Genomic DNA, 15,284 nt, shown 5'->3' with positions numbered 1-15,284 from the left:
GATTGAACTAAGAAGCATGTTCCTCACATGTGCTATTTATTTTATAGGCCTGACTAATCTTTGTCTGAAAGGTGGACTTGGGGAGTGGCTTCAGTTCCTGATATAGGAGACTGTCCGGGGGCCACAGTCTCAGGGGTTCCCCTAGTCTCTGTCAGAGCAGTGTTTTTTTTGTAAGTTTTAATTTTGTTCTACATTTTTCTCCTGCTCTGTCCAGGATTCTCTGTTGTGATCCCTGTCAGAACAGTTGGTAGTGGTAGCCGGGTACCATTTAGTTCTTTTGGGCTCAGGCTGGTGGAGGCTGTGGTTCATGTGGTCCGTTAGTCCTTTGGGCTAAATTTTCCTTGTGCCTTTGGTTTTCTTCATTCTCCTTTGCTCCAGATGGAATGGAACCAATAGATGTATCTAAGATGGCAACTTACAAACTTTTAAGACCCCTGATTCAACTCACCGAAGTAGGGTGTAGAGCATTTTCTTTATGAACTATGTTATGCCAAAGGACCTAGATGTCCCCCCAGACTATGGTCCTCAAACCCAGCAACTTGGTCCCTCAAGGTGTTTGGATGTGTCTAAGAAAATTCTGTGGCTTTGCCTTGGTCAAGTTGTGCCGACTTCCCCTATATTGTGTGTTGTCTCTCCCTTCACCAAAGTTGACACTTGTCTGCTATCTAGTTAGTGATTTCCTCTCCCCCTCCCCTCCACTCTGGTAACTATCAAAGAATGTTATTTTTTCTGTGTATAAACCTTTTCTTGAGTTCTTATAATAGTGGTCTCATACAATATTTGCCCTTTCGTGAATGACTTATTTCACTCAGCATAATGCCCTCCAGGTTCATCCATGTTGTGAGATGTTTCTCCGATTTGTCATTGTTCTTGATGGGTGTGTAGTATTCCATTGTGTGTATGTTCCATAATTTGTTTATGCATTCATCTGTTGATGGGCACTTAGGTTGTTTCCCTCTTTTTGCTGTCTTGAATGATGCTGCAGTGAACATGGATGTGCATATGTCTATTTGTGTGACAGCTCTTGTTTCTCTAGGGTATATTCCTGGGAGTAGGATTGTGGGATCATATGGTATTTCTGTTTCTAGCTGTTTAAGGGGATGCCATATTGTTTTCCATAATGATTATATCATTTTACATTCCCACCAGCAGTGCATAAGAGTTCTAATCTTCCCCACAACCTCGCCAACATTTGTTATTTTCTGTTTTTTTTTTTTTTATTAGTGCCAGTGTTGTTGGGGTGAGATGGTATCTCATTGCAGTTTTGATTTGCATTTGTCTAATGGCTAGTGGGAAACCCTGGTGGCATAGTGTTAGTGCTACAGGTGCTAACCAAAAGGTCAGCAGTTAGAATCCACCAGGCACTCCTTGGAAACTCTATGGGGGGCAGTTCTATTCTGTCCTATAGGGTTGCTATAAGTCAGAATCAACCCGATGGCAATGGGTTTTTTTGGTTTTTAATGGCTAGTGATCGTGAGCATTTTCTTGTGTGTCTGTTCGCGCCCGAATGTCTACTTTGGTGAAGTGTCTGTTTTTTAATCGGGTTATTTGTCTTTTTGTTGCTGAGGTGTTGAAGTATTTTATAGATTTGAGAGATTAAACCCTTATTAGACATGTTGTAGCTAAAAATTTTTTTTTCTGGTCTGATGGTTTTCTTCTTCTCTTTTGGTGCAGTCTTTTGATAAGTTTAAGTTTTTAATATCTAGGAGCTTTCAGTTGTCTAATTTCTCTTCTGCTATTTGTGTATTGTGAGTTATGGTTTGTATTCTATGTATGCCATCTATTAGGGACCCTAGCATAGTCCCTATTTTTTCTTCCATGATCTTTATCCTTTTAGGTTTTATATTTAGGTCTTTGATCCATTTTGAGTTAGTTTTTGTATATGATGCAAGGTATGGATCTTGTTTTATTTTTTTTGCAAATGGACATCCAGTTATGCTAGCACCATTTGTTAAAGAGGCTGTCTTTTCCCCATTTACAGACTTTGGCCCTTTGCCGAATATTAGCTGCTCGTAGATGGATGGATTTACGTCTGGGTTCTCAATTCTCGTCCATTGGTCTGTGTGTCTGTTGTTGTAACAGTACTAGGTTGTTTTGACTACTGTGGCTGTGTAATAGATTCTAAGATCAGGTAGTGTGAGGCCTCCCACTTTGTTCTTCTTCAATAATGCTTTACTTATCCAGGGCCTCTTCCCTTTCCATATAAAGTTGATAATTTATTTCTCCATCTTGTTAAAGAATGCTGTTGGAATTTGGATAGGGATTGCATTGTATCTGTAGATAACTTTGGGTAGAATTGACATTTTCACAACTTTGCGTCTTCCTGTCCATGAGCATGGCATGTTTTTCCATTTATGTAGGTCTCTTTTGGTTTCTTGCAGTAGTGTTTTGTAGTTTTCTTTGTATAGGTCTTTTACGTCCCTGGTTAGATTTATTCCTAAGTATTTTATCCTCTTGGGGACTGTTGTAAATGGTATTGATTTGATGATTTCCTTTTCGAACGTCTCTGTTGGCGTAGAGGCATCCAACTGATTTTTTATGTTAATCTTGTATCCTACTACTTTTGCTGAAATCTTCTATTAGTTCCAGTAGCTTTCTTGTGGATTCTTTAGGGTTTTCTGTGTATAAGATCATATTATCTATGAATAGGGATAGTTTTAGCTCTTCCTTATCAATTTGGATGCCTTTATTCCTTTTTCTTGCCTTATTGCTCTAGCTAGGGCTTCCATCACGAAGTTGAATAAGAGTGATGATCAAGGGCATCCTTGTTTGGTTCTCATTCTCAAGGGGAATGCTTTCATGTCTCTGTTGAGAATGATGTTAGCTGTTGCTTTTGTATAAATACCCTTTATTTCCCATCTATTCCTATTTTGCTAAGAGTTTTTGTCAGGAATGGGTGTTGGTTTTCGTTAAATGACTTTTCTGTCTCAACTGAGATGATTGTGTGATTCTTTTGTTTTATTAATGTGGTGGAATATGTTGACTGATTTTCTAATGTTGAACCATCCTTGCGTACCTGGTATGAATCTCACTTGGTCATGATATATCATTTTTTCGATATGCCATTGAATTCTATTGGCTAGAATTTTGTTGAAAATTTTTGCATCTGTATTCATGAGGAATATTGGTCTGTAGTTTTCTTTTTTTGTGGTGTCTTTGCCTGGCTTTGGTATCAGGGTTATACTGGCTTCATAGAATGAATTTGGGTGTATTCCTTCCTTTTCTATGCTCTCATAGTCTGAGTAGTATTGGTGTGAGCCCTTCTCTGAAAGTCTGGTAGAATTCTCCACTGACGCTGTCTGGCCAGGGCTTCTTTTTGTTGGGAGTTTTTTTTATTACCTCTTCAATCTCTTCTTTTGTTATGGGTCTGTTTAGTTTTTCTGCCTCAGTTTGTGTTATTTTAGATATGTATTGTGTTTCTAGAAATTAGTCCATTTCCTCTAGGTTTTCAAATTTATTGAAGTACAATGTTACTTAGTATTCTGTTATAATCCTTTTTACTTCAGTTGAATCTGTTGTGATATAACCCATCTCATTTCTTATTCGGGTTACTTCTTCTCCTGTGCTTCTTTTGTCAGTTTGGCCAACGGTTTCTTGGTTTTGTTGATTTTTTCAGAGAACCAACTTTTGGTCTTGTTAATTCTTTTTTTTTTGTTCTCTATTTCATTTATTTCTGCTTTGTTCTTTATTATTTCCTTTCTTATGGTGCCTGTGGGCTTCTTTTGCTGTGCTCTTTCTGTTTGTTCAAGATGTAGGGTTAAAGTTTTTATCTGGGCCCTTTTTTCTTTTTTGATGTTTGCGTTTATTGTTGTAAATTGACCTCTAAGCACTGCTTTTGCTCTGTCCCAAAGGTTTTGGTAAGATGTGTTTTTTCATTCTCATTTGATTCTATAATTTTTTTAATTCCATCCTTATTCAAGGATGAAGTGATTGAAGTAAGTGATTGACTATTACTCAGTAGTTTTTAAGCAAGATGTTTTTCAGTTTCCATGTATTTAATTTTTTTTTCCTTGCTATTTCTGTTATTGATTTCTACTTTTATGGCATTGTGATCAGAAAAGATGTTTTGTATTATTTCAATGTTTTGGATTTTGCTGAGGCTTGCTTTATGGCCTAAAATGTGGTCTATTCTTGAGACTGTTCCATGTGCATTGGAAAAGAAATGAATACTTTGCTGCTGTTGGGTGGTGTGTTCTGTATATTTCTATGAGGTCAAGTTGGTTGATTGTGGCATTTAGATCTTCTATATCTTTATTGAGTTTCTTTCTAGATGTTCTGTCCTTTACTGAAAGTGGTATGTTGAAGTCTCCTACTATTATTGTGGAGCTATCTATTTCTCTTTTCAATGCTCTTAGAGTTTGTTTTATGTATTCTGGAGCCCTATCATTGTGTACATATATATTTATTACAGTTATGTCCTCCAGCTGTATTGACCATTTAATCATTATATAGTGTCCTTCCTTAGCCTTTATGGTGGATTTTGCTTTAGAGTGTATTTTATCAGAGATTAACATTGCCACCCTAGCTCTTTTTTGGTTGTTGTTTGCTTCATGTATATTTTTTCCATCCTTTGAGTTTTAGTTTGTTTATGTCTTTGTGTCTGAGGTGTGTCTCTTTTAGGCAGAGTATAGATGAATCGTGTTTTTTTTTAATCCATTCTGCCACTGTCTGTCTCTTTATGGGTGCATTTAACCTGTTTACATTCAGTGTAATTATCAAGAGATATGAGTTTACTGCTGTCATATATATATATATTTGTGGTGTTGACGGTTTCTTTGTTCCACTTAATTTTCTGTGCTAAGTTCCTTTTGTTTATGGGTTTTCTTTTCATTTTTTTCATCATTGTTGATTTTGTGTTTGCTGATTCTTTATGTTTTTCTTCTTTTTTATTTTGATGGGTAGGTTTGTTTGCTTCCTTTGTGGTTACCTTGAAATTTACCTTTATTTTCCTAAGTTTAAACCAGTCTTTTATTTCTTGATATCGCCTTGACTTCTCCATGTGGAATTTCTATAACTACACCATTTATTCCCTCTTTTTTTGTTTTGATATTGTTGTCATTTATATATTGACATCTCTGGCTCCCTATTTTCAGTCCTTTAGCTTTGTTCTATTTTTGAGAATTTCCTATATAGGTTGGTATCTGGTTGATCTGTCCTGTGTCCTAGTCTTAGATTGTTGTCTGATGTTATTGGTTCTCTAACTGGAGGACTCCTTTTTATATTTCCTGTAATTTTGGTCTGTTTTTTACATAGTCCCTTAATTTCTGTTAATCTGGAAATGTCCTAATTTTGCCATTGTATTTGTGAGACAATTTTTGCTGGATATATAATTCTTGGCTGGCAATTTTTTTCCTTCAAGGCTTTATATGTGTTATCCCATTGCCTTCTTGCCTGCATGGTTTCTGCTGAGTAGTCAGAGCTTAGTCTTATTGGTTGTCCTTTGTAGGTGACTTTTCATTTTTCCCCAGCTGCTCTCAGGATTCTTTCTATGTCTTTGATTTTGGAAAGTTTGATTATGATATGTCTTGGTGAATTTCTTTTGGAGTTTATCCTGTATGGCGTTTGTTGAGCTTCTTAGATGGATATCTTCTTGTCTTTCATGATATTAGGGAAGTTTTCTGCCAGCAAATGTTCACCGATTCTCTTTTTGTTTTCCATTATCCCTCCTGTTCTGGAACTCTGATCACACGTAGATTTTTCCTCTTGGTAGTGTCCCACATGATTCTTAGGCTTTCTTCATTTTCTTCACTCTTTTCTGATTTTTTCTCAAATTGTTGTCAAAGGATTTGTCTTCAGTCTCACTAATTCTGTCTTCCATTGTCTCAGTTTTGCTCCTATATCCTTCTATCGAGTTGTCTAATTCTGAACTTTTATTGTTAATCTTTTGGATTTCTAGTTGCTGTTTTTATATGGTTTCTAGTAACCATACTAGAAACCATACAACTGTCATTTTGTTCTTGTATTGTTTTCGTGAATTCTTCTATTACTTTGTTTGTGTTTTTCTTGGTTTTGTCTGTGTTTTCCCTGGTCTCTTTCTTGCTCTTTTGGCGAGCTCAGTATATTAGTCTTTCAGAATCTTCATCAGGTAGTTCTATTGCCTTATGTTCTGCTGGAAGGTTTTCTGGTTCTTTATTTTGGTTGCTTGCTGGAGCCATCTTGACCTGCTTCTTTATGTGATTTGATATTGACCATTGTCTCCAAGGCATCAAGAAGATATTATATTTATTTATTGTATGTTTGTTTACTGCATCCTGAATTTTTGTTTTGTTTTGATATATTGGGGTAAGCTGTGTGTGTGTGCTACTCTAGTCACTATTCTGGCCATGTTGAAGCTCTCACCTCCTGTCTCTGGGTGGGCGGAGCAGCTAGTAGGTGTGTGAGCATGGGACTGTTCACTGTTCTTGCAGGGCTGCTGAGGATGTAGGTGGAGTTTTTGTTGAGATGATGTATCTGTCCTACTAGTCACCTGGCGTGGGTGCAGTGGGTATTTTCCCTGGTCGTTGGGTTGTGTGTTGTGTGTGTGCTCTGCTGCATGTTGGATGGTCGAGGTGAAGATGCCTGGGTCATCAGTCACCAGGTGTACAGTGTGGAGACTCTTACCTACAGTCCTGGGTGGCAGGGCTGTGTGGGTGCATTTGGAGAAGGCACAAGTCTCTGTCTGGTTGCAGTGGGGGGTGATGTGAGAGGAGAGGCAGGAAGCTGTTGACTGCCTGTGGGTGCATGGTTGGAGAGTGTGCCCTGTCCACTAGAGTGTGTCATGGGGGCGTTGTGCAGCCTGTCCTGGGGCATCTAGTGCTGTTGGCTGGAGGGACTGGGGAGCACCACTGGTCCTCAGGCCCCTGTTGTGGGAGCTGGATGGAGTGGCAATACTGTCAGCCCTCAGGCTCCCAGAGTGAGTGGTTGAACTCCTTTCTTAGGGGGTGCGGTGGTGGTGAATGTCACAGGTCTACAGCTCCTGCTTGACTGCTGCAGGTGAAGTGGCTTTCAGCTTGGAACCCTGCCCACCTTGTCCCAATATGGCCATGCTGTGCCAGCTTGGCCAGCAAGGCACTGGTGCAGCTGATTGCAGGGGGTGAAGGGTGCTGCAAATGTGTGGACCCCCTGTGCCAGTGGGTGGGTGAAGGGTTGGGCACCTTGGCCTGGGCAGAGAGTTACTGGCTTATGGGGTCATTGGTGTTGAATGCCACAGGTTTGCAGCTCTTGCCTGGCTGATGTAAGTGGGCTTCAGCTGAGAACCTTGCCCACCTTGTTCTAATGAGGACATGCTGTGCCGGCTCAGCCAGCTGGTGTGGCTGATTGCAGGGGGTGGAGGGTGCTGCAAGTCCGTGGACTACCTACACCAGTGGTTGGTCGAAGGGACTGCTACTTCCTGACTGGGGCTGTGGGTTCCCAGCTTAGGGGGCTTGGCAGTGTTGAATGCTGCCAGACTGATGTCAGAGTGGGGTGGGGGATGGGCGAGGGGGAGGAAGTGTTCCTCAGCTCATGGAGCTCTTGTGGGGGGTGCTGTGGTGCGCATGATGTGTCGGGTGCTTGCACTTAACTTTTGCAGGTCAGGTATTGCTCCTATTTGACTTTGGAGGTACATGCAGAGTCACTCCTGCTTAGCTGTACCAGGTGGGGTGGGTTTCAGCTTGGGATGCTGCTGCTTGCTTTAATATGTCCACACTGTGCAGATTTGGCTAGCAGGATGCCAGTGATCCATAATTCTCCATTTCTGCTGTTTTGGAATTGTCTCTGCTATCTGTCAGTCAGTCTGATTCTTCAGCTTTGTCTTTGATGCTTAGGGTTCCTAGATTGTCATATATATTTGATTCACTTGTTTTTTTGGGTTTTTGTTGTAAGAGGGACAACATGAAGCATCTGACTATTCTGCCATCTTGCCCCACCTCCTTGACGTTATTTCTGGCTAAATAACTTGGGGCTCCCTTTTACTGGAGATTTTTGACTGAGCAAGAGCTTCAAAATAAGGATTCAATTTAAAACAACAGTACACTTTATCAGTATATCAGTAAGAATCTGGGAGTGCCACTTATTGGTCATTTCTAATTCTACAAAATTCATTTATGGCTACAAATGGGCTGATTTTTCTTGTTCCATTACAAGTAGGTTCAGTTTTCATCTATGCCAGTGGGAAATGTCTTCCTGCCTTTTGGGGCTCCAATAATTGAGACTCGGGGTTTGGGCCTTTGCAGCCTACTGCCGGAACTCTCTGGATGGCCAGTGGTACAGTTATGACGACAGCACCGTGGAACCACTTCGAGAGGATGAGGTCAATACCCGAGGGGCTTACATTCTATTTTATCAGAAACGAAACAGCATCCCTCCCTGGTCGGCCAGCAGCTCCATGAGAGGTAGGTGCTGCTTCTTCTTCGAGGAGACAGAGAATTGGAAAGTCACATTAGGAACTGGGAAGATGCTCAATAAGACATGAAGAGGAGAGGTAGGGAAGGATCAGAAAGAAGAAGCCTGGTTGTTGCTATACTAGTATCCTGTTGTAAGGATGTGGAGTGGACATATTGAAATCCAAAAAAAAGGGAAAAGAATATTTGTTCATATCTGGGGCAGGTGACCCTTGGCAGTGTGGAATTCTGTATTCCCTGTCTTACTCATATCAAGCCAGATTTAATTAAACTCATGCAGTATAAGCATAGGAGTCCCTTGGTTATGCAAACATTTAACATGCTTGGCTGCCAACCAAAAGGTTGGTGGTTTGAGTTCACTCAGAGGTGCCTTGGAAGAAAAGCCAGGCAATCTATTTCTGAAAAATCAGCCATTGAAAATTCTGTGGAGCACAGTTCTACTGTGACACACATGGGGTTGCCATGAGTCAGAGTCAACTCCGCAGCAACGATACCAAACCAAAACACTGCTGTGGAGTCAGTTCTAACTCACAGAGACCCTACAGAATAGAGTAGAACTGCCCCATAGGGTTTCCAAGGCTGTAAGTCTTTACAGAAGTAGACTGCCACATCTTTCTCCCACGGAGCAGCTGGTGGGTTCGAACCACCAACCTTTTGGTTAGCAGCTGAGTGCTTTAACCACTGTGCCACTAGGGCTCCTAGCAACTGGATAGGTAGATAATATAAACCTATGTTAGTCCTTCTTCTAGAAAGGGAGGGGCAGTTATAAGTGATGCAGGGCCTTTTCTAGGAAATGTAGCTGCTTAACCACATTCCAATGATACTTTTATAGAAATATGATACTCAACCTTGCTCGGAAGTCTAGAGAAAAAAAGTCAAATTTCACCTTATTATGTGACTTATTTCACTCTGCAAACCAGCCACCCTTATCTTTGGGACAAGAGAGCATTCATTATTATTATTACTCAGATTTTCTCCTTAACAATTTTTGGAAAATAGAAAAATAACACCAAGAATCTCCAGCAAACCTAAATCAAACCTAATGCAAGGTCTGGCTTTCTTTTACAGAAGATAAATGTTGAAAGAAGAATAGAAAATATATCATATTTATTGTTGGAGACAAGTAATTTCGTGAAAAGCATGTCAGTACTCATCAACATACTTTCATTTCTGTGCCCAAATGCCTTCCCTCAATTTTTAAGCTTAGTCATATGAGCAGTCAATCACAGATTATACCTGGTACTGTGGAGTTGACTCCGATTCATGGTGACCCCATGTGTGTCAGGGTAGAATTGTGCTCCATAGGGTTTTCAGTGGCTGATTTTTCAGAAGCGGATTGCCAGGCCTTTGTTCTGAGGCAACTCTGGGTGGACTTGAACCTCCAACCTTTTGGTTAGCAGCTGAGTGTGTTACCCATTTGCACCACCCAGGGGTTTTGTTAATTATAGATTAGCCTGTTATTTATGGAACTCTGCTGTGGTTCTCTTTGTTCCAGGGCTCAGAGATGGGGGAGTGGGAAAGGGCATGGCCTTGAAAAGCTCCTCTAGGACAATGAAGCGATGCAGTTGGGGTCTAGCCTTGCCTGTCTGTGTTTTCTCTGCAGGTTCTGTAAGCTCCTCCGTATCTGATCACTGGCTCATGAGGCTTGGGAGCGACAATGGCAGCAAAAGGGGGAGCTTGCTATCCTGGAGCTCCGCCCCCTGCCCCTCCCTGCCCCCCATGCCCGGCTCTCCTGTCTTCAATAACGGCCTCTTCCATCAGAAAAAGGGTATGTTTGACCATGTTTGTTAAAATTGCTGACTTTATTTTCATTTTCTATCAAAGGCCATCATTTCTCATGTTTATGAAAGTGTTTGCATTTTATAACCTTGAGCATAAAGAATCAGTTGTTAGAAGAGGTTTATTCAACTCTCAAATAAGATCTTCCCTGACCAAGCCTTTGCCTACCTCTCCTATCCCACCCACTCCTCTCCAGCCACAGGCGCATTCTTCTGGGGTTTACAGTCTGATGGGGAAGATGAAATGTAAACCAGCAAACTAACAGAGTGTTGTGACTGAAAGCAGTACTCAGGGCTAAGTGGTAGATAATCAGAGGAAGAAGACATTGATCCCCAGGGATGGGGGAGAAGGGGTACAGAGGACCCTGTTAGATAGGGTGGGTAGGGAAGACCTTTCTGAAGAGGTGGCATTTGAGCAGAGACCTGAAGTTAAGGAGAGAATGAGTTGTGTTGAAGTCTGGAGAGTGTGTTCCACACAGAGGAACTGTCAGCAGTGAAGGTTCTGAGGTAGGAGTAAGCATGGGATATGTATGAGGAGCAGAAGAAAACCAGAGTTGTGGCCAGAGCAGAACGAATGAGCAGGAGGGTGATAGGAGGGGGCTACATCATGACGTACCTCTTGGATCATGGTACAAAGCATGGATTTTACCGGAAGTGCAGTGGGATAGCTATTGGAGGATTTTCAGCAGGGAAGGATGAGATCTTATTTATATTTTTTTAAAACATATACTCTGGCTGCTGAGTGGAGAATATATCATAGAGGGGCAAGAGTGGAAGCAAGAGCACCAGTTAAGAGGCTGTTACAGTTATCTAGGTCAGAAAGTGGTGCCTTGGACTAATGTGTTAGGTAAGAGATGGTCAGATTATGGATATATTTTGAAGATAGAGCCAATAGCATTTGCTGATTTTGGGTTTGAGGGAAAGAGTAATTAAGGATGACTCTTTGTTTAGGGCCTAAATAACTAAGTCAATAGTAATGCATTTTATAAGATGGAAAAATTGGGAAGGAACAGAGTCAATCTTGGAGGGAAATCAAGAAATGTTTGACATGGTAGTTTTGAGATTCCTGTAAGACATCCAAGTCAAGATGATAATTAGGCAGTTATCTAAGACAAACCTAAGATCAGAGGAGCGCCCAGGGCTAGAGGTAAATATTTGGGAATTACCAGCACATGGGTGGAATTTAAGACCATGGCGCTGGTTGAGCTCTCCTAGAGAAAGAGTAAAGGTAGCAAAGAGTAAAAATGCAGGCTCAAACCCTGGAGCTCCCCAACATGTAGGGGTTGAGCAGAGGTGAAGAGGCCAACAAATAGTGAGACAGGAAGAAAACCAGTCAAATATGATTTACAGATGCAAGAAGAGCATGGTTCCAGATGTGGTCAACTGTGAAATACCACCTAGGGACTGAGTTAGATGAGGACGGGAAGGTGACCATGGAGCTGACCAGGGGAAAGGTCCCCATTGCTGGCCAAGCTCATCTGTAGTGTATGGGAGGGATTAGAAGCCCAGCTGCAGTAGATGGAGAAGAGACTGGGGTTGAGGAAGTGACTGTGGGTATAAATGCCACCAAATATGGTGATTAAAAGGTGGTAGCTACAGAGGAGTGCGGGCTGACAGCAGTTTTTGATTGTTTTTCTTTGCTAAATAGGAAATGATGGGGCACATTAGTGTTCAGATGATCCAGTCTAGAGGGAGAGATAGATGAAAATGCAGGAGACTAAGGGGATAACCACAGAAACAGAGTCCCTGAGTAAGAATGGTGTGTGTGTATGTGGGGGGTGTGTGTGTGTATGTGTGGTGTGTGTGTGGTGCGTGTGAGGTGTGTGTATGCGGGGTGTGTGCATGTGTGTGGTGTATGCATGTGTGTGGTGTGTGCTGGGTGTGGTGTGTGTGTCTGAGTATGGTCTGTGTGGGGGGATGGGGTGTGTGGGGTGTGTGTATATGGGGTTTATGGGGTGTGTATGTGTGTGGTGTGTGTATATGTCTGTAGCGTATATGGTGTGTTTGTGTGGTGGTTATGTATGATATGCATATGTGTGTAGCGTGTGGTGTTTGTGTGTGCTGTATATGATGTGTGTGGGGTTATGGGGCTTGTGGGATGTACGTATGTGTAATGTGTGTGGTGTCTATGTGTATAGTGTGTGGTGTGTGTGATGTGAGTGGGGGTATAGGGTGTGTGGTGTATGTGGGGGTGTGTGTGTTTGTATTGTGTGGGGTGTGTGTGTGGTCTGGTGTGTATGCGTTGAAGATGTGCGTGGTGTGTGTGTCTTTAGCCTCTGTGCTCCTTCGATCAGAAGATTGTAGCACATTCTAATTACTCTTTAAATTTTCTTGATTCCTGTTAGCTCCTGTATTAGTTTTTTAAATAAACTTTTTTATTGAAGTATAGTGTATATACAGTAAGTGTACTAATCACAAGTGTACATCTGATGAATTATCATAAAGTAAATGTACCCATGTAACTATCACCCTGGTTAAGATAGAGAAAGTTCCAGAAATCTGCTCTTGCCCCAATCACTATTATTTCCCTTTTTCCCAGAGGTAGGCATTACTCTGACTTCTAACACTATAGATTAGTTTTGCCTGTTTTGGAACTTTATATAAAGGGAATCATACTAAATGCATTCTTTTTGTTTAGCTTCTTTTGCTTGACATTGTATCTGTGAGACATATATATTTTGTCCGTAGCAGTAATTCTTTCATTTTATGCCATTTGTCAAAGAGATAACTCAGAGACATACAATTGTCTGCACTGTATATTATATATATGAGAGAAAGTCAGACTGCTGTCTTTTGACTGTTCACTATTGTCAGTAAAAAAGAAAACAAAACCAGAGATTTGTAAAAGAAAGAGCAAAGGGTCGGGGGAACCCACTTCTTTTTTTTTTTCTTCCAAGTTTTCTTTATCTTGTTGTTGAGAATATACACAGCAAAACATATACCAAGTCAACAGTTTCTACATGTACAATTCAGTGACTCTGATTACATTCTTTGAGTTGTACAACCATTCTCACCCTCCTTTTCTGAGTTGTTCCCCTGCATTTACATAAACTCACTGCCCCCTAAGGTTCCTATCTAATCTTTCAATTTTGGTACTTTGATCCCATATGCAAAACCCAAACCAAACCCATTGCCATTGAGTTGATTGCAACTCATAGCGACCTTATAGGACAGAGTAGAACTGCCCCATAGGGTTTCCAAGAAGTGACTGATGGATTTGATCTGCTGACCTTATGGTTAGGAGCCAAGCTCTTAACCACTGTGCCATATATGTGCCATAGTTCCTAAAAGAGCATAATGCTCAAGGCAGACCTTTTTTACTAGTTAAGCTAAACTGTTGTTCTGCTTTAAGATGATTTCAGGGGATATTTTTGGTTTAAGGTTTAAAGATTATCTCAGACCAGTAGTTTCAGGGGTTCATCTACCCTCCATGGCTCCAGAAAGTCTGGAGTCCATGAGAATTTTAAATTCTGTTTTGCATTTTCTGCCTTTTGATCAGGATTCTTCTATGGAATCTTTGATCAAAATGTTCATTAATGGTAGCCAGGCACCATCCAGTTCTTCTGGTCTCATGGCAAAGGAGGCAGTTGTTCATGGAGGCAATTAGCCACACATTGCATATCCTCCTCCTATTCCTAACTCTCCTTCTCCTCTATTGATCCAGGTGAATAGAGAGAGACCAGTTGTTGTGCCTTGGATGGCTGCTTGCGAGCTTTTAAGACCCCAGGCACTATGCAACAAACTAGGAGGTAGAACAGAAGCACTAAGCACATTATTAGGCCAATTAACTAGAATGTCCCATGAAACCATAACCCTAAACCTCCAAACCCAGGAACCAAATCCCATGAAGTATTTGGTTGTACATAAGCAGCCTCAGCAGCTACTCCTTTTTTTGGACCTTGTTATAAATATATCTATCACACAACTTTTGTCAATTCAACTTTTTACAGGTGTACAGCTTCTTCACAGCAATTACAATAATTGGCTGTGCAACCCTACTGTTAATCACTGCGATTTTTCCATCACCATTAACCCCCCTTTTCCCCCTCTCTTCCGCCCCTGGTAACCACTAATAAACTTTGGTCTCTATACATTTGCCTTTCTTGTCTTTTTCTGTTAGTGAGGTCATACAATATTAGTCCTTTTGTGATTGGCTTATTTCAGTTCAGCATAATGTCTTCAAGCTCCATCCCTACTGTAGCCTGTATCAAGACTTCATTTCTCCTACTGGCTGAGTGGTATTCCATTGTAAGTATGTACCACATTTTGTTTGTTCATTCATCTGTTAATGGGCATTTCGGTTGTTTCTACATTTTGGCTATTGTGAATAGTGCTGCAAAGAACATTGGTGTACAAGTCTCTGTTTGATTCTCTGCTTTCAAGTCTTTCGGATATACACATAGGAGTAGAATTTCTGGGTCATATAGTAGCTCTATTTTTAGTTTTTTATGGAACTGCCACACTATTTTCCATAACAGCTGTATCATTTTACATTCCCACCAGCAGTGGATAAGTGTTTCAATTTCCCCATATGCTTGCCAACATTTGTTTGTTGTTTTTAATCTTAGCCATCCTAGTAGGAGTGAAATGGTATCTCATTGTGGTTTTGAATTGCACTGTCTGATGGGTAGTGACACTGAGCATTTTTTCATGTGTTTGGTGGCCATTTGAATGTTCTCTTTGGTGAAATGTCTGTTGAAGTCCTTTGCCCATTTTTTGATTGGGTTGTCTTTTTGTTGTTAAGTTGTCAAAGTTTTATGTATTTTTTGGAGATATGGTTTCTGAAAGTATTCTCCTAGTCAGTAGTTCGTCTTTTCACTTTTTGGGTAAAGTCTTTTGATGAACAAACATTTTTACTTTTTATGAGGTCCCATTTATTTATTTTGTCTTTTGCTGTTTGTGCTTTTGTTATTATGTTAGATAACCTGTTGTTGAAAGCTAGGCCTGACAGCGTTGCCCCTGCTTGTTCTTCTAAGAATTTTACGGTTTTAGTTTGCGTATTTAGGTCCTTAATCCATTTTGAATTTGTTTTTGTATATGGTGTGAGACATGGATCCTGTTTCATTCTTCTGCATGTGGAAATCCAGTTTTCCCAGCACCATTTATTGAAGAGACTCTTTTTTCCTTCAATGAATGGTTTTAGCAC

The 15,284-nt window shown here is 40.8% G+C and overlaps 1 protein-coding gene across 1 annotated transcript in view; it reads left to right on the top strand.

The window, feature by feature from the left end:
* The window catches only part of USP43 (ubiquitin specific peptidase 43), a 77,733-nt gene that overhangs the window by 48,612 nt on the left and 13,837 nt on the right, over positions 1 to 15,284 (top strand). The window contains exons 13-14 of the mRNA XM_004376200.2: positions 8,193 to 8,351; positions 9,964 to 10,128. Coding sequence (XP_004376257.1) covers positions 8,193 to 8,351; positions 9,964 to 10,128 — 324 coding nt within the window. The remainder of the gene's footprint in view (positions 1 to 8,192; positions 8,352 to 9,963; positions 10,129 to 15,284) is intronic.

The sequence above is a fragment of the Trichechus manatus genome, unplaced genomic scaffold (genome assembly GCF_000243295.1).
Source record: "Trichechus manatus latirostris isolate Lorelei unplaced genomic scaffold, TriManLat1.0 scaffold00040, whole genome shotgun sequence".
In the NCBI taxonomy this organism is placed as follows: domain Eukaryota; kingdom Metazoa; phylum Chordata; class Mammalia; order Sirenia; family Trichechidae; genus Trichechus; species Trichechus manatus.
The sequence above is the reverse complement of the archived record's forward strand: the minus strand, read 5'-3'. Positions and strand labels throughout refer to the sequence as shown.